General features: G+C 42.4%; 3 protein-coding genes and 1 long non-coding RNA gene across 5 annotated transcripts; 2 read left to right on the forward strand and 2 right to left on the reverse strand.

Annotated features, from left to right (window-relative positions):
* On the reverse strand, positions 1-13,137 carry LOC131877102 (uncharacterized). The gene is made up of 3 exons (XR_009372852.1): positions 12,840-13,137; positions 7,535-8,164; positions 1-576 (listed from the first exon to the last, which is right to left on the reverse strand). It is a non-coding gene; the product is annotated as an uncharacterized LOC131877102 (long non-coding RNA).
* On the forward strand, positions 5,799-8,953 carry LOC131877096 (short transient receptor potential channel 1-like). The gene is made up of 2 exons (XM_059222668.1): positions 5,799-8,635; positions 8,701-8,953. Exons 1-2 carry the CDS (start codon positions 6,200-6,202, stop codon positions 8,869-8,871), a joined length of 2,607 nt encoding a protein of 868 aa, XP_059078651.1. The 5' UTR covers positions 5,799-6,199; the 3' UTR covers positions 8,872-8,953.
* LOC131877095 (uncharacterized) lies at positions 9,144-15,941 on the forward strand. Of its 2 annotated transcripts, XM_059222665.1 has the most exons (8): positions 9,144-12,626; positions 13,260-13,391; positions 13,497-13,936; positions 14,771-14,925; positions 14,996-15,134; positions 15,208-15,396; positions 15,468-15,608; positions 15,693-15,941. In XM_059222665.1, exons 1-8 carry the CDS (start codon positions 9,458-9,460, stop codon positions 15,840-15,842), a joined length of 4,515 nt encoding a protein of 1,504 aa, XP_059078648.1. In that variant the 5' UTR covers positions 9,144-9,457; the 3' UTR covers positions 15,843-15,941. The 2 variants fall into 2 exon arrangements, with proteins under 2 accessions (XP_059078648.1, XP_059078649.1); XM_059222666.1 differs by lacking the exon at positions 13,260-13,391 and having other exon boundaries at positions 9,145-12,626.
* LOC131877101 (protein lyl-1-like) lies at positions 15,911-17,116 on the reverse strand. Its single transcript, XM_059222677.1, has 3 exons — positions 16,981-17,116; positions 16,693-16,915; positions 15,911-16,567 (listed from the first exon to the last, which is right to left on the reverse strand). Exons 1-3 carry the CDS (start codon positions 17,084-17,086, stop codon positions 16,249-16,251), a joined length of 648 nt encoding a protein of 215 aa, XP_059078660.1. The 5' UTR covers positions 17,087-17,116; the 3' UTR covers positions 15,911-16,248.
* Between the last annotated feature and the right edge of the window lie 30 nt (positions 17,117-17,146).

The following is a 17,146-nucleotide window of genomic DNA, read 5'->3' on the forward strand; positions in this document are numbered from 1 at the left end:
AGTACACACTAAGAAAAACTCTACTTATCACTCTTATTTTACAATCTTGCAGAAACTCAAATCATTCATAAGAAGTTTGAGCACTTTTGTTTGTATCTGTCTTCACTTGGTTTTGAAAGTTTTGAATGAAGCAAAAAAATAATGGTTCTTCCCTACTAATGCTCTTTTCCCCTTTTTTAATAACGAGAAATATTCTGCAGAGTCAGCCGATGTGATTGACTGATTTTATTTCAGGAATGATTTGTTCAAGAACCAACAATAGTAAATAAGCAAATGGATAGTATACATTTTTGTACGTACGTATATGTCCAACATCTTTCATGCATTTCATCTGAAATATTGCATGAAATTAAAAAAAAAAGGAAAATTATTATTTTCTTTTCCAAAAGAGCCAAGAGATGTTAACAGGAATATTTTATTTAAAAGAATATTTTCTCGACCCGTAGTCATTACTAGACTCCGACAAAAAGCGTTGTTTGGATGTTGAGTAGAAACTCGAGATGACTGAACCAACCGGTTTCCCAAAGCCTCTGTTCAGCTCTTTCGCACATTCGAACCATTAAACTTCTGCTCGACCTGAAAATAACATATTTTCAATGTTTTTTAAGCAAATACTTTTACATTGGGTGTCTTTGATGTCAATTACAACTATTGTTTTTGTCAGGTTTGGAGTTAATCGGTCATTTCAGTGTCCAATTTTTGAAGCAAATTTGCAAACATGTGCCTTTTTTTCAAATCCAATGATGAGCGAGGTCCAAATCCAAAAAAAGTGCGCAAGACCTCAGTAAATAGGCATGAGTTACGATGCGGGTTTTAGCATAATGAAAAATCCAATTCAATGCGAATGAATCAGGAAGTGTGCATGGTAGACTTCAGCTGTCGATTCTTGGAGTCAAGTAGCTAATCATGTACCAAAACTAATAGCTAAAGTTACATCAATGAAGAGCCTCTACATCATTTTTGGCCCATCTCTAGCGATTTGACTTCAAGAATCGACACCTGAAATGGCTTTCGTGATTGAAAACCCCGAGGTTTCCCCAAGCATGTCAGTTAAAGTGAAAATGACCGGAGGGGGTGTTTGCAGTCAAAAGTAATCAATGGCAAGCCGATGTATGTCGAGTTGCTTAGTGTATGTACAGTAGTTTGTGGTCACTTTTACTACCACTGCCAAATAGACGCTCTGTTGATGGATTTATGTTCGTAATTCATCCTTCGACGTGTCAGATTTCTGTACTTTCCACCTCTGCCGTCTTCGAGTGCTTCTTTGGCTTCTTCAGTCTTCATTCCTTTGTCTTCAAATCTGACAAACTGAAAGAACATCACATTTGTCGGCTCTCTAGAGACCGACAAGGTACATCCTATTAGTTCCTATATGATTTTGCAAGGAAATATTTCCTTCTATTCACCCAAGACTTTTTCATTCATCCATCGAGACATGGCTCACACTTCAAATTGAAATGCTCTGACGTAGATTTTGGCCGAGATTGATCTGCAAGAGCAGCAGATATTTGGCAGATGTCATTAAAAGGCATAAAACAGGTGTTGGCTAGCTTCAAAAGAAGCCGAATTGAAATAGTTGCGAATGCCAATTCTAGCTAGAAGGCAAAGGTTAACCTTTTCATTCATCACAAATCGCATGCTCTTTGAATACCTTATTTTTTCAGCTCCGCTTTCGGGCCACTTCCCGGTCTGGTTGGGATCGGATTTCTCGGGAACTCGAGCGAGAGATTAGAAAGAAGGAAAAGGAGAGGATCGACAAAGACAAACGCGAGGAGAGCCAACCCACTCAAGCGAAGATGCAATCACCTACCCCCAAATCACAAAGCGAAGATACCACCAAATCCAGCCGTAAGAGGGCGACGCTAGCCTCGCACTTGTACATGCGTAGGCATAGGGAGAAAAGATTGACCGCTTGAATATCAGCCATCACTAGAGGGCGGATTTAGAAGTTTTTTATATTTATTTCAACATTATTGGCCTTAAATGGCACTATTTTGGCAGGGCAAACTCTTATTTGTCTGCATAAATATTTTAGTAACTCAAATATTTGAGTGTTTCAGCTACACCATAATTATGGTGTGTATACATACAATATGGACAATAATTTCTAGAACCATGCGTGATTTCATTAAGATGGTTGTTAAACCATAAAAGAAAAAACACAGAAGGGTAAAAATCGAGTTTGTTGCGTTTTTTACTGCAGCTGAATTCGCAACTGGAACAATGCACCTCCATCCAATTGAGAGCAATGCCTCTGCAATCAGGAATTTCAAATTGGTGTGATCAATTACCAATCGCCATCTACCGTTCGAAAGGCCGATTTCTTGAAAAGTGGCTGGGGTAAAATTACAAATTTGGTATTTATTTTTACACAGCGTGATCAAGGAAGGGTTAAGCTAAAATTTGCTTTCACTTGCATAAGTATTAGACCTTTGCCATTGATGCATTTGATCCATTCGTGGATATTTACTGGGGTTTATGTATTGATTCAGACATGTCCTCAGGGGTGAGCTAGCCTATAGAACAGATGAAGGGCAAGATTGGTACATTCCTCAGCCTGCTCTTCCAATTGAGCAACACTATTGAACGCTCCATTGCCTCCCTCTAACGTCTGCTAGCAGTAGGTAACTGTGATTATTCAGTCCTGTCTATGGGGGCTTGCACTTTTGGTGGGTTTGTCACTTGCCTGCTTTGAGGACTTAGCTTGCCAAGGAGGTGGTCTTTTCTCTAGCCCCAGACTTCTAGAGGTGGACTGTGAGCAGAAATGAAAGTTTGATATATCCAGAACCATTCACTTTATTGAAAATAAGCATTAAGTAGAATCACAATATCTAGTTCAATAGGTGTACTTAGCCAAAATTGAGTTATGCTTGGGCTACTCAGGAGATACGGTCAAAGTTACGTGCTAATCACAAAATAAAATTTGAAAGTTCAACCTGCTTTATATCAACTACATGTGTTTTTTGTATCTTAACTTTGAAGCATAGCTTTGAAAGAAGCCATTTAATAAGTAGAGTATAAAAAATGGCTTATCCCCTAATTTCAAAGGTCTAAGTGTCTTATGTTATTACCTTATTTCCAAAAGTGGTAAAGAGTTGTTATGGTTGAGAGCAAGCCAATTTGGCAGGAAATCCATTGACAGTCCATACCTCTAGAGGTTCTTTGTACATTGAACAGTACATGAGGCTTAGTCTGACCCATCAGCCCAGCCTCTGCTTTTTAGAGTTGGAGAGGGAGATGTTGTTTACTATGTCCAAAGCATGCTAGATGTTACTATGCATGTTAACGCCCACCCAACATAGAGTCTGCTTGCAGTGCAAATTGGGCTTGCTTATTTTTATTCTATTGAGGTTGAAGGCTGTAGCAATTGTCAGCACTCTTGTGTTGTGTCTTGGAGTGTCCCTCCCTGGCATGTTTTGAAGAAGGTTACCCCATGCCCCATCCCCCCTTTCCACCCTCCTAGGGCCCTGTATTTAGAAGAGCACAACAGTGAGTTCAGCACACCATAGCAGTTGAATTTTGAACCCTCAATTCCATATTAAAACATTGTGTTCATATGCATCCCAGATCCAAACCAAACATTTAGGTATAAATATGGGGTTCTAAAACAAAAATAATGCTTTAGCTACCCTTGAGGCACCTTTGAATGTATTTCGAACATTTAAACACCACTTTTTGAGCCGTTTTCTACACTTTCTGTTGAACAATGCATAGTTTGAATCTGATTGAAAATTGATCTTTCATTGATCTGAAAATTGATTGCAGTTAATGATGCCTGAAGAGTTATTAAATCTTTAGAACTGACCATTAAAGCGCAAACATTGACAAAACGGTGTTTTGTTTGGATTTGGGACCCATGTGAAGTCATTGCTTTGGAAAATAATTGAAGTTTCAAAATTCAACCGCAATGGTGCGCTGACCTCACTGTTGTACTCTTCTAAATACAGGGCACTACATCCTCCCTTTGAGCGCGCTTCATTCTGAAGGCTTTTTGCAGTCCCTAACCAAAATTCACCCTCTCAGTGACTGCTTCAGACTATCATCTGTTCCAACTCCTCTCCCCCTTCCATTTCCTCTGCCAGTTCATGGATACCTTTAACAGAGGGATTGGACATGGCAATCGGCGAAGCTAGGCCACTTTGTAAAAACAACATTTCCGCTCCCCAAAATTCACAAGGGATACTACTATACATTAAGAAAAAGTGGTTTAAAAGAAAAAAAGAGTTTTTAAAGCAAAATTTCGAGTTATATTCCTTTTAATGAAAATATCGAAAGTGTCTGGGTTATGTAGTAAAAAGTCTAGAGTTTTTAGAATAGGTAATTATGAATATAATAAAAAATGTGCACTTTGGTCTCGAATGCCAGTACCTTACTGCCTGTTTCCATTTATGACTCGGTCAAAGAGCTGTGATAAAAAGAAAAATCGACCTAGCTCTGCTGATGTCCACTCCTCTAGTTGAAGGTCTCTCTGGCCAGTTTAATGATGCCCACTCGGAAATTGTAGATCTAAAGACCACTAGATGTCATTATGCTGGATTTCACCCTCTACAGAGCAAAATCAGAGCTACAGAGCAGAACTTGATCGTCCATATTAGAAACCATTCCCTTTCAACCATTCAGTTGTCACCCATTCTCTCTGAAAACGAGTCCGCCTGGCCAGCTCGCTTCATAACACTCCCTAGGCCTTACTTCCTCTATGGTTCAATTACTTGACATTTGATTCGCTATTATGCTTTCTTCATTAACAGGTTGAACAGTAGCGGTGAGGAAGTCCACAAAACGAGGAAAAAAGAACATTGGAAATGACAAACACAATAGTACCCCAAGAATAAAAAAAAAAACAGTTTTCGTTATTAAACGTTCGCAAACATGTCTGTAATTGTTTGGCGAGAAAAGCACAAATTTGTAGAGAAAATCCAATGCATTTCCCCTCAAAAGGATACTATATCTGAGTCGTTCGTTTACGGATCGATTCTTTCAGCCATATTTCCTTTTAAAGCACAACATGGGTTCCAATGTAATGGTGCTGATATCATGCATTCCCATGACAGTAGTTTTTTTAACGTGGTTTCACTGTCCGACAAGAATGTCGACTGTGCCCTCATGATACAGCCATGGACATCTAAGCGATAACATCTGAACTTTGGCTAATTCCTGATGCAACTGGATTGTCTTAATAGTAAATAAGAATTTCCATCTTCTTTTTTTTAGCGCCACCTGTGGATGACGAACATGAACTAAAGCTGGTTCGAGGGGGTCCGGCCCAGAGACGGGGGGCCATTAAGCAAGTCAAGGTGGTGACAGAGTTCAAAGGGCATAAATTTGTGGCCAAGTTTTTTCGAAATCCGTCCTTCTGCTCGTTTTGCCAAGGATTCCTTTGGTAATTTATAGTCGTGACGGTTTAACCAGTCGGACTTCTGAACAAACCAGTTCTATTTCTCTTTTTCTATTTTCTAGGGGATTTGGTAAACAAAGTTTTCAATGCACAAATTGTTCCGTGGCTGTTCACCAGAGATGCTATAAAAAGCTCCTTTGTAAATGTGAGGGAAATGTGGAACAAACTGAAAGTACAATTGTAAGTGGCGAACTCTCAGAAAGCCAATTTCTTTTCTATCCCATTAATGGAGGAAATCGCGCAACCTCAATTTCTACTTCAAGCTTATGAGGGAACGGTTCAAGTTGAATGTGCCGCACCGATTCCGCCTGGCCTCCTTTTCATCACCGACATTTTGTGATCATTGCGGTTCAATGATTTACGGCCTATTTAAACAAGGTCTTCAGTGCGAAGGTAAGGTCACACATGAGCTTTCAAGTACGACGATTGATGGTGCTTCCATTTCATTCTTGGAAACAAATTAGATTTTAGTAGAGAGCCCTAATTAGAATATGATTAGCGAGAGTGCAGTGTTCCTGAGTGGAACGTAAAGGATATTTCAGTACTTGAAATTTTGTAGCAGCTTCAACTTGATATGATTTACTCCTTGGCAATGTTATCTCTAACATAAGAGTCATGGGCTGTTCGAAATATACAGTACACTGCGGTAAGTTGAGTTTTTTATCAGCGCCTTTTGCACTGATAAATGTTAGTTTGAAAATATCTCAGATGTTCATCAAATCAACTTTTAGTTCGGATAGTGACCATGGGCAATTCAGACATGCTGTTGGTGTAATCCAATTGGTTGTTAACAAAGCTTGAAGGATGGAGGGTAAACAATGGAGCAAGGTTAAAGTCTTAGTGCTCTCGAGTCTGAAAGCATTTTCGATGGCAGAATGCAACACACTGTCTCCACAAATGATCTTGGCTCTTAGAAGACTTCAGGGCGACTTTTCCGATGTAAAGGATTCTGTGGATGGTGCAAACATTCACTCTGAACATGACCTTATGGGAATGTTTAGGGAAAACAAAAACTTTTATAAGATGTACCTTTTACTCTGTGTGGAGAAAAACATCGGACAATTGAAGAGCTACACAAATCGCGCGACAGAACTCAAGAAATCTTGGCTTGAAAATAAAACCTTTAACGCCGATGGTTTTTTTGAGAATCTATTTGATAGCTTAATATCGAAAGCTGTGGAAATGAACAACTCCAAGGCTTTGAGCGAGGTGCTCTCGGCAGCTCAAGATTCAAGCTCTCTAAGTATCAAGAAACCGCTCAATCATCAAGCCTTGATCAATGTGTGTGAAAGTGAAAACCGAAAGTTGGCCGAAGTGTTCCTGTTCAAGGGTTATCGCCTGCAATCCACCCATTTTAAGAAGGAAATCGACAAGGACAGTAAGAAAGAAATTAAGGCGGGAAGGAAGGAGGAAAGTGAGACCGAAAGTGAGCAGGAAAGCGAGAAGAATTTTTGCCTCTTCATGCCTTTCTTCCCCCCAAAACCAAAGAAGGGCAATAAAAAAAAGGACGAGATTCAGAATTATCGCATTTTGAGAGCCATGGCCCAGCCGTGCTACATATTGAGTCAATTTGTTGTTATTTATGAAAGACTCAAAACAGTCCAACAGAATCCTGATGAACAAGATTCTCCCAAAAAAAAGGGCGACACTTTAAGAAGAAACGATAGCCATTGTTCTCCTTTGGACGACATGTTCAGGCCAATATTTCCATGTTCAAAGCATGTCGAGTGCAATGATCCAGTGTTTCGATGTTTTGAGATGGTGAAGATCGCCAATAAGTGCGCTCGAAATGTTCCAGAGTATCGTGAAGAATATGAAGAGATCGGCGCTCGGTGTAGCAACCTGACTGTGGAACTTTTGCAGAACTGTAAAGATACCAACGAAGTGGAAACCTTTCTGAGCGACAAAATTGGAGCTCTAAGGTTTTTCAGACTGGAGATTGCCAATAAGATCAAGTACCCTCGGCTTCAAATCGCGATCCAGAATAATCACCGAGCCTTCGTGGGACACATGTTCTGCCAGCAAGTCCTTCGAACACATTGGCATGGGAACGTTCCATGGCTCGGGAAGGGATTTTGGTTCAAACTCGTGTACTGTTTCATACAAGTTTTATTCACCGTTCCTTTTGTCATTTCATACCTGATCCGCGAGATAATCAGAGGCCCGAGGAACGGCAACGAAAGCCGGAACACCGAAGAGCGATCCAAGAGACCCTACAATTGCAATCTCGATGAGCCCTTGAACAGATTTATCTCCTTCACAGGAATGTATCTTGCTTTCGTTGCTTTGGTCATCCTGAGCGTCATGTGCTCCGTCACCGACAGAGATCAACTTCTCAATAACTTCCATTGGTATCACTCTTGTCTTTTCATCTTCACCATTGCCATGATAGTCAACGATGCCTACATCTTGACATCGGTCCGCTCAGTCGTGAAAGCCTTCAACTTCTGGAGAACTTACGACCTGGTCATGCATTCGTTTCTTCTCATGGCATTTATTGCCCGGATTCTCATGGGCAAAATACACCCGTGCATTGATGGTGAATGCTCCGAGGATGTGATGAGGAAACGAGTTCCATTCGACATGTTCTCCAATTGCGCTTTGTCCGTTGCTGCTGTGATGAGTGGCATGCGGTTGTTCTACTGGTGCCAACTTCATGATCGAATAGGGCCAATTGTTATCAACTTGAGCAAGGTCATCATGGATCTCGCCACGTTCACCGTTATCTTCCTCATCATGATCATGTCCTTCGGGATTGGCATTGTTAGCCTGAAAGTAAAAAACCTGGCCATTTATCCCGGTCGGAACTCCACCACAGATAATGAGCCTCCGCAATACGATCTGTACGACTTCTCGGTCTGGGATTACATTGTGGCGTTCTTGGAAACGTGCCTGTCATTGTTCTGGTCCAGCTTGAATCCGGAGGAGCCCACTGAGTTCTACATGGATCGAATGGATGGGATATTTCTCCATATCATATATGGCGCCTATTGTGTGGCATGCGTCATTGTTTTACTGAACCTCCTCATAGCCATCATGAATGCAACCATCCAGAAGGTATCGGATAGCGAGCATCTCTATTGGAAGTTTGTTCGCACCAGCATTTGGATCGAGTTCGTTGGAGAGGAAAACGGCTTACCTATGCCCTTCACTGGCCTTTTAGCTACTCTCAATTTGGCGAAACATTTGATTGGTCGTTGCAAGCAAAGGTGGAGGGATGATTCGGATGTTTCCGGGAAGGTGGGTTCATCTAGTAATTTTATCCGTATTCGTTAATTGACTTTGTTTCCTTCGTTACGCAACAGACACAATCTCCTGATGATGTCAATTCCATTCAAGAACGGAAAGAAGTGCGCGAGGAACAAAACAAACTTCTTTATGATTTGATCCAACGCTATTGGAGAAACCAGAATAAAAAGGATAGCCGATGGAAGGAAAATGAGTCCAAAATTTCCATGTCCATGGAGGAAAATTGAAAGCAACCTTCATCATGTCTATTCAAATCTGCACGAGATTCTAACAAATGTATATTCAAGTAAAACACTTCTCAAATGCCTAGCATTGACTTGACTAACACATGGATAACATGCGCATCATATCCCCTTGCAATCTCCACACAGCTTTTGTACCACGTCGTTCCCGTTCTCGACCTTGTCCTATGATCTTATTCTCCCGCATTTTAGGGAATGTCGTCATTGAGAGTAAGAATAGTGGTGTTGTTGTTGTTGGTGGTGGTGGTGAAGGACCGAGGAGGGAAACTAGGGTACTAAGGAAACCTGTGTTCGAGGAAGAGAGTTGAAAGCATCCTCTCGTCTTCCTTGCACCTGGAGTGAGGGGGAATAGCAGAACAACACTCGCAAGATTGTCCGTGATTCAAGTGCCAAATTCATGCTTCCTCCGAGGCAAGCGGGCATCAAGCATCAAGCGAGAGAGTGCACAGAGAAAGCTAGTTTCGTTCAAACATGGAGTGAGGTGATACTAGCTGCAGTAATAGTAGTAGTTTGCGGCGATTACGGTGACTATTTGTGAAAGTGTTTGAACCTGTGATACATACCTTGCATCATGCCCATGTCCGGGCGTTACGGGGGATACTCTCCCGGGGGTTACAGCTCCTATCCATCGGCTTCGTCGCATATCTACACTAGCACTTTCACCACGTATCGGTCTTCCAATTTCGGCAGGGCGGCCACGCCTTCTCTGGAGGAGGCCAAGGCCCGGCCCTACGGGTTTTCACCCGTTGGTACGCCTGCTACCTACAAATACTTATCCAGGAATGAATTCTACAATCCAACCCAGGATATGAGAGCACCTGTCAAGACCATCAACACCCTAGACATTGACGTACACGAGGATAAAAACTTAGAGCGAGATCATGCCATTCCAGGAGAGATCAAACGTGATACGGCTGCCAATATTGCTGGTGCTCAAAAAGTGATACGGCTTGTCACCATGAGGCAAAAGAATAACCCTTACGCGGTCGGGGCTGTGGGGGAGGGTTTAACTTTGGGGCAAAGGCTAGCCATGAAACATTGGATTGAGCCAAAAGTCAAGAGAAAGACTCCCTCGCCACCTCCAAAATATCGGAAAGCCTCACAGCCCATCATTAAAGAAGAAGAGGTTCCCAAGAATGATAGCGACTCAGAGTCTTGGACGTGGGAAACCTGCTCCTCTTCTGAGGAAGGCCCAGATGTGCAAATATTCCCTGACGACCCTGCCCCCAAAGGCAAGAAAGAACCTTACGGAAAAGCTGGAAGATCAGCCACTACCGACTTGCCATTGGTTAGCAATGACGTCTATTCGACAAGAAGACAATCCATCGACAGGTGGACAAGAGCAATTTTTGATAAACCGCGAGACTCCAAGAGATTATCACTGAGCTCAAAAGGAAGCAGTACCTTCTCTTCTGGCACCGTTGAACCTCCTCAAGTGGCTCCAAGAGTAGTTATGAGCACGAAAACAGAGGTCACTCCGTCACTGAGAGTGTCATCTCGTCCCTCTAAAGACGAATCAATTGTCAGCCCTGTGCAAACAACGCCCGTGAAAGTCGCGGAACTGGCCTTGCCCGTCCGACAAGCTCCTAGTAGATCGTCTCTGAGCACCAAATCATCTGGATCAGGCGAATCTCCTGAATCCACACCGAGATTTGCCAGGGCTTACCAACCACCATGTGCAAAGTTCAGTTCTGATGAGGACAGTGATGTTGAAAAGCCCACTTATAATCGTGGCTGGCGGAAGGGTCAGCCCCCGAGAAGTGACGTGGTCGTGAAGCTGGCGACGAAGGAAAAGCCGGTTCAAGATAAGAGCAAGCCTGCAAAATCTTATACTTCGGAGGCGATGCTTGTGATACAAAATACTCAAGACCATTCCAAATTAACGAATAAGATCCTGACTTCTACAACTTTTATGTCAGGATCATCCTCTACGAAAACTGAGACTTCCATCTCGAACAGCGCACCCAAAATGCAAGTGGGAGCATCACCAGAAAACAAAGTGAAGGCTCTTGTGGAGGAACAGCGAGCTTGTGTGGCGGCAGTTGAAATAGTCGGCCAACTTAAGAAGGACATTGAAAACATGAGAACTGTAGAACAAATCAGAACTTATTTGGATAAAGTGGACACTAAAATCAAAGAGACATTGCCAGATCCTCTTCCCCAATCGAGCCTTACCACGGAAGAACCCAAAAACCAGTCAAGGAAGACTTCGGTTGAAACCAAAGAGATCGCCACGCAAGTGGCCGAAGAAACTATTCCAGTCCCACAAGTGGTTCAAATGGAGCCAACCCAGCCAATGATAATTGAAAAAACTGGCACTGACAAGGAAGTGCTAGGATCAATAAAAGAATTGGTTTGTGACTTAGTCGAGCAAATACCAGAAAGAGCAATCGAGAATCAGATATCTCATTCCTCCTCGGAGGAGGATACAACCGGGGTTCCAACAATGATAGAGGCCAAAATTCAATTCGAAGTCCGGCCCCCCACTGTTCTGAACCATGTCCAAGACGTGGCGGAGGCCATTGACGAGATGGTGACTCAAGTCGTTGCCATGGAGACTGCAATTCTTTCTCATCAGAGCGAGGCTCAGGTTCCACCGATCAAAAATGACTTGATGGATCAAATCAAGGATCAAAAGATCAACCAAGAAGCGGTCGGACCTCGATTGGAGAATCTCAAGCAAATTGGGGTCCTGAATTCCAAATTGGAAACGAAGTTGGAGAGCGGCATTGATGTAAACGTTAGCCTAAAAAGCTATGGCGAATCTCATAAGGATGTGAAGGTGTCAAAAAAGATAGCCATTGATTCAGCGAAGAATGAAAACACCCAAAGTGGCAAATTGGATATGCAAAAACTTCGTGTTGAAACAATCGATGTGAAAACAAAGTTTGAGGCGGTCAAAGTCAGGCGTGACGATCCTGCCGAAATTCTTCCACCAGAAAAGATTTTGGTACAAAAAACTGCCACATCCGGTCTCCATCAACCACAACAACAAAAACCAGATGTTGCCAAAGGCAAAGCAGAAAAACATGTCGTCCCTAAGAAAAAGATGAAGAAAAAGACGGATATTTTGGAGACCATTGATAAGACACCGCAAAAGATTGTAGGGGAAGAATCTTTCCCCAATGTTCCCCTTGCTCTCGAGAATCATGACCTAAAGCTCACAGCTGTCCCCAAAATCATGGTTAACTCGGACAGTGCCCGCTCAAGCTTAACGTCCAATGCATCCAACGACTCTCTGATGTCATCTCAATTAGACAGATTGCCCTCTCCGCTTAGAAAACTATTTGAGATCCGGTCAAAAGTGGCCGCTGGAGAAACGTACGTGCCCGAGGAACCCAAAGAAAAACCCAAATATTGGGATAATAAGCCCAAGGAAACTGACCCTTCTTCGAATCCGTTCCGTCAAATGGCAGAAATGCGCGAGGAGGCCAAAAAATATCAGAAAAAAGTGAAGGAGGACCAGGAAGCTTTTCTCAAATCGTCCACTGCTGAACCGGAAGAACCTTGGTATAAGGATGAATCAGAGGAATTTCAGAATCAACTCAAAACCCACGAGCATCGACCCTCAGATCATCACAGAGAGGAATCTGAAAAACGCACTCCGGAGGAGAATATGGCCATTATCAACCTGTATGGAGGAATACAATTCCCGGAGCCTGCCCTACAAACAACGCCGAAGAAAATACTGAAGAAAATCTTCACCCGGAAGAAACGGAAACTCGACAACACTTTGCCAAGTAAGAGTCGATCTCCCTTAATTGGGCTTTTGAATGTTGACATAGATGCTCTTCATGAGAGCAGATTAATTCCATTTTGACTTTTGAGCATCACTCTATCTCTCAGCCCCAGCCATGCCAAGGGCTCACACTAATCCCTCTCAAGGGCTAATCTGGGACACAAGTTGGGGATTCTCTCATGAGTGAGAGTGAGAACAGGGCAAGCTAACTTACCATTCCACTTGGCCACTCTGTGGGGGAAGCAATTACTCATAGAACAGCTCGTGCCGAGGCAAGATAGAGCCACAAGTTCTTTTATCAGGGCTTTCGATCGCCCCTCTTGACGCTTCAATGAATTTTCACTTTCTCGTCCATGGGATTGCTTTCGCACCGTCGTCGCACGTCCCTCTTCGTCTCCCCTAAACTGAATATCAATTTCTCACACAACAATGGGATGCGGTGTATTATATCACGGTCGGCCAGAAGCTATGAAAATGAAATGCGATTAAACACGTCTGGAAAGCTTACAGAAGCCAGACTGGAAGGTAGTGAGAACTGAGAACAATAGGATTGAAATTGGAAGCATCATCCATGGATCCTTGTTGGGATCCTCTCAAACAAAACAACACATTTTTTTTGTTTTATCCCTACTAGCCTGCAATGTGCATTGTCACAAGAAATGTGAAAAGAATATGCCAAATTTATGCGGAATTGACCACAAATTACTGGCAGAGACCCTTCATGCATTGAGGAAAGAGAAAAATATTTCCGCATTGTCCAAACAAGGTATTTATGAAACCAACCCGAGGACGGTGCCTCTAAAAATGGTTGACATACCAAAATAATCTTTTTGACCGAACATACAACGAACTGATTTTTAACCAATTTTAGGCTCCCAAGATGAGGCATCAACTTCTGGGACCGAGCAAAGTGCAAGTGGAAAAGCTCTCCTTGGCAGCCATTCGCAACCTTCCACGATTGAAGAATCAGACTCCTCTGAGCACGAGGACACGCCTCCTCCTGTTCCCTCACCACCCCGTGGAACCACCTCTATGCCTCGAAATGACGCACCCGTGAAAGCCAAGCCCAAGTTTCGCAAGTATTGCGTGGACGATTTCAATTTTCTGAAGGTCTTGGGCAAGGGCAGTTTCGGCAAAGTGATCTTGGCGGAACTGAAAGGTGCCACTTCCTATTATGCCGTTAAATGCCTGAAGAAAGATGTCGTTCTAGAGGATGACGACATTGAGTGCACTATGATTGAGCGGAAAGTTTTGGCCTTGGGTTGCAAGCATCCTTTCCTTTGCCACTTGTTCTGCACTTTCCAAACTAACGTGAGTAAGACCAACAGAAAAAAAACAGACCAATTTCAGCTGTCGGTTTTTCTTTGTGTGAAAAAGAGAAACTTGCGGGAGATTCAAAACACGGACTCTGAAAGCTTTGAGAACCCTACATATATGTCCATGTACAATTCTTCATCTTGAGGAGAGTGTCGTACTTTTTGTCTGTTCTCTGACGTTCATATCAGCATTTTCTGTCGATTGCTTTCACAAATATTTAGAATTCAATCCGGTATTCCTCAATCTCACTGTCCGTGTCTCATTAGAAGGCTAGAAACAATTTTGTGTGAGCATCTGAACCTGCCCAGGGCTTGCCGTCATTTCGAACGTTCGCCTTCTTAGCCCCAAGGGCTATGTTGGGCTAAAGTTTGTGTAAATTGTTGTCTACTGGCTTTCGCTTTGAATCTTGATGTTCATTCAGTCATTCACGTATTGCTCATTGAGACCCAAAATATGGCCAAATTTGTCCCTTTGGAAAGACAGACGTATCCTTGACAACGTTATTATCGAAGAGGAAAGATGCTAAGTCATTCACGTTGATTAAAGAATCATCTTTCCCCAAGACATGTCTTCTTTATTGGATTTTCATGGACCTCAAAGTATCTTGTTCTACGTTGTAAAAACGAAATGAGTTCATTTTGAGGTGATTCGAATCACATCCTTGAGAAATTTGCCTAACAAATCAGATCAGTTACGATCGCAATTTCACGGCGACAAAGGTGACGCACTTCTCGCATGACAAAAACAGCGTGAAGCATATCGCATTTCTTTTCGAAATTCGTCGCTCGTTTCAAAACGCCATTTTCGAAATGAGATCCATTATTTCAGTCTCATCTGTTCTTCGTGATGGAATATCTAAATGGGGGAGATCTGATGTTTCATATTCAACAAAGCGGACGCTTTGATCTGGAGCGGGCGCGGTTTTATGGAGCCGAGATCCTTTTAGCCCTGAAATTTCTTCACCGGAAAGGGATTGTTTACCGGTAAGTTTTATCGAAACTAAATGGATAATAATCGACTTTTAGAGATATGATTACGATCTTTTTTTTAAAGTGACTTGAAGCTGGACAATCTCCTGCTGGATTTCGAAGGTCACATACGAATTGCCGACTTCGGAATGTGCAAGCTGCAAATCTACCTTGACAAGACTGCCGACACTTTTTGCGGCACACCTGATTATATGGCTCCAGAGGTAAGGCCATTGTTAACCAAGATCAGTGTTCCATGCATCTACATTTACTTGTTTGTCCTCAAAAATTAAACAGATCATCAAAGGGTTGCACTATACCCATTGCGTCGATTGGTGGTCGTTTGGCGTACTGCTCTATGAGATGCTTATCGGCCAATCGCCCTTTAACGGGTGCGATGAGGACGAGCTCTTCTGGTCCATTTGCAACGAGCAGCCTTATTTCCCACGTTTTTTGAGTCGAGAAACCAAGCATATCCTTCAATTGGTGAGTTTTTTTCCGGGGACTGGGAGAGGTGTCAGTGCTGTGATTAATTCAGAAATTGTTTTTCCCAATAGCTTTTAGAGAAAGATCCAAGTAGACGACTTGGAGTTTCTGGGTGTTCAGCGGGTAATGTCTGTGATCAGCCGTTCTTCAAATCAATAGACTTTGCTAAATTGGAACGGAAGGAGTTGATTCCTCCGTACAAACCGAAATTGGTAAGGGATGGCTATCTTGATGGTTTTTAATCAGAATTTATAATAAATTTTTGTTATTAAATGGTATCTTTGGTTTGATTTCAGCGGCATGCCTTGGATGTGTCATACTTTGACGAGGCATTTACGCAAGAAGTTGCCAAGTTGACGCCGGTAGACGAAGACTTCTTGGCATCTGTCAACCAACAGCAATTCAAAGGCTTCTCATATACGAATCCCAATTACACAGTCAAATAGGAAGGAAATCGGTGCCAGCTTTGGAGTTGGTGAAAACCCCTGTGATACAATCAATGAGACCCGTCAAAGATGATATGAATACATTTATTTGGTTTTCTACATTTGTTCTTCTATTTCACATTGAAACGTGACTGAAACATTGAAAGCCGCTTAGACATGGAACAAAGTAACTCATTTTTGAGAAGGTATTGCCATAGTTGAGGGCTAATTTGGTAGCATTTTTGGGGCAAATAATAACAAAAAAAATATTTTTTTTCTTAGGTAAAGAGGTAGATTTGAAACCTAAATACTACCCAAATATGAACCATTAATCGTGCATCGCTGAATCATTTTGGTTCGAAACAAATGATTGACAAATCCACAAAACTCGGTCATTGATTGTACATAAGTTATTTTTGCTTTGATCCTAACAATTTAAAGCCGTATCTTCCTGCCATTGTAAAATTCCCTGTAAGAGTGTTATGTACTTAATAGACAACTTCAGTATTTCGCTCTTGCTTAACTTCTTGTCCAAAGGGTGTGTCGGTAAAAGTTTGCGAAGTTCCGCGAAAGCTCCACTCACATTTTGTTGGCGGAACCGTTCTCGATTATTGGTACCAGCTTTGCGCGGGAAACTTGAATTTGAGAACCGACTAAGAGGCAATCCGTCCGGTCCTGTCAGTGGTGAAGGGATCCGTTGTGATATCTGTTGAGAAATTGTTGTCGGCATGGATGTTGAATTTGATCTGCAACATCGTTGTCAAGAACAAACAGAGATTATTGCCAAAGCTCACAAACAAAATTTCCAGGGTAGATAGTGTTCAAGAGACTCCTTCAAATTTGATGGTAACTGAGCGCATTGTAAACTCACATTAATGCTGGAGGGGAAGGGATCCCATTCTTGATTTGTCGCTTGATTCGAATAATACTCTTGGCTCCAAATGATCCTCGGCGACCCATGGAAGATGTGACCAAATCTGGTGGAGAGCCTAAGAATGACTTCGGCTCTTGATAATGCCGAGGATTGTTGGAGAGGGCTTTCCTCGGAGGTGAATTAACGGATTCCTCCAGGTCTGACGTGTCACTCCACACATCTAATACAAAAGGAAGGCACTGAATGAATTTCACTATTTTAACCGAATTATCAACCTTAACGCACTCTGATTGGGTGATTCGTCAAATAAGGCGTCCTCTCCCGCCCAAGATTCTTCCAAATCTGAGGAATCCTCCAAGATATTATCCTCGTCTAATGTCAATGAGCACATCCTCACTCTATACCAAACCAACTCCAAATGAGGAACGAGCGCTGAAGGAACAAGGTTCCA

The sequence above is a fragment of the Tigriopus californicus genome, chromosome 2, assembly GCF_007210705.1.
Source record: "Tigriopus californicus strain San Diego chromosome 2, Tcal_SD_v2.1, whole genome shotgun sequence".
NCBI lineage: Eukaryota > Metazoa > Arthropoda > Copepoda > Harpacticoida > Harpacticidae > Tigriopus > Tigriopus californicus.

Excerpts from the sequence above, each read along its gene's own strand:
- LOC131877096 (XM_059222668.1), top strand. The coding sequence starts at position 6,200 with ATGGAGGGTAAACAATGGAGCAAGGTTAAAGTCTTAGTGCTCTCGAGT. Across the intron at positions 8,636-8,700 it reads ATTCGGATGTTTCCGGGAAG|ACACAATCTCCTGATGATGT; the intron begins GTGGGTTCATCT and ends GTTACGCAACAG.
- LOC131877095 (XM_059222665.1), top strand. The coding sequence starts at position 9,458 with ATGCCCATGTCCGGGCGTTACGGGGGATACTCTCCCGGGGGTTACAGC. Across the intron at positions 13,392-13,496 it reads TTCCGCATTGTCCAAACAAG|GCTCCCAAGATGAGGCATCA; the intron begins GTATTTATGAAA and ends AACCAATTTTAG. Across the intron at positions 15,135-15,207 it reads CTGATTATATGGCTCCAGAG|ATCATCAAAGGGTTGCACTA; the intron begins GTAAGGCCATTG and ends AAAATTAAACAG.
- LOC131877101 (XM_059222677.1), bottom strand. The coding sequence starts at position 17,086 with ATGTGCTCATTGACATTAGACGAGGATAATATCTTGGAGGATTCCTCA. Across the intron at positions 16,916-16,980 it reads TGACGAATCACCCAATCAGA|ATGTGTGGAGTGACACGTCA; the intron begins GTGCGTTAAGGT and ends CTTTTGTATTAG. Across the intron at positions 16,568-16,692 it reads CCTTCCCCTCCAGCATTAAT|ATCAAATTCAACATCCATGC; the intron begins GTGAGTTTACAA and ends ACGATGTTGCAG.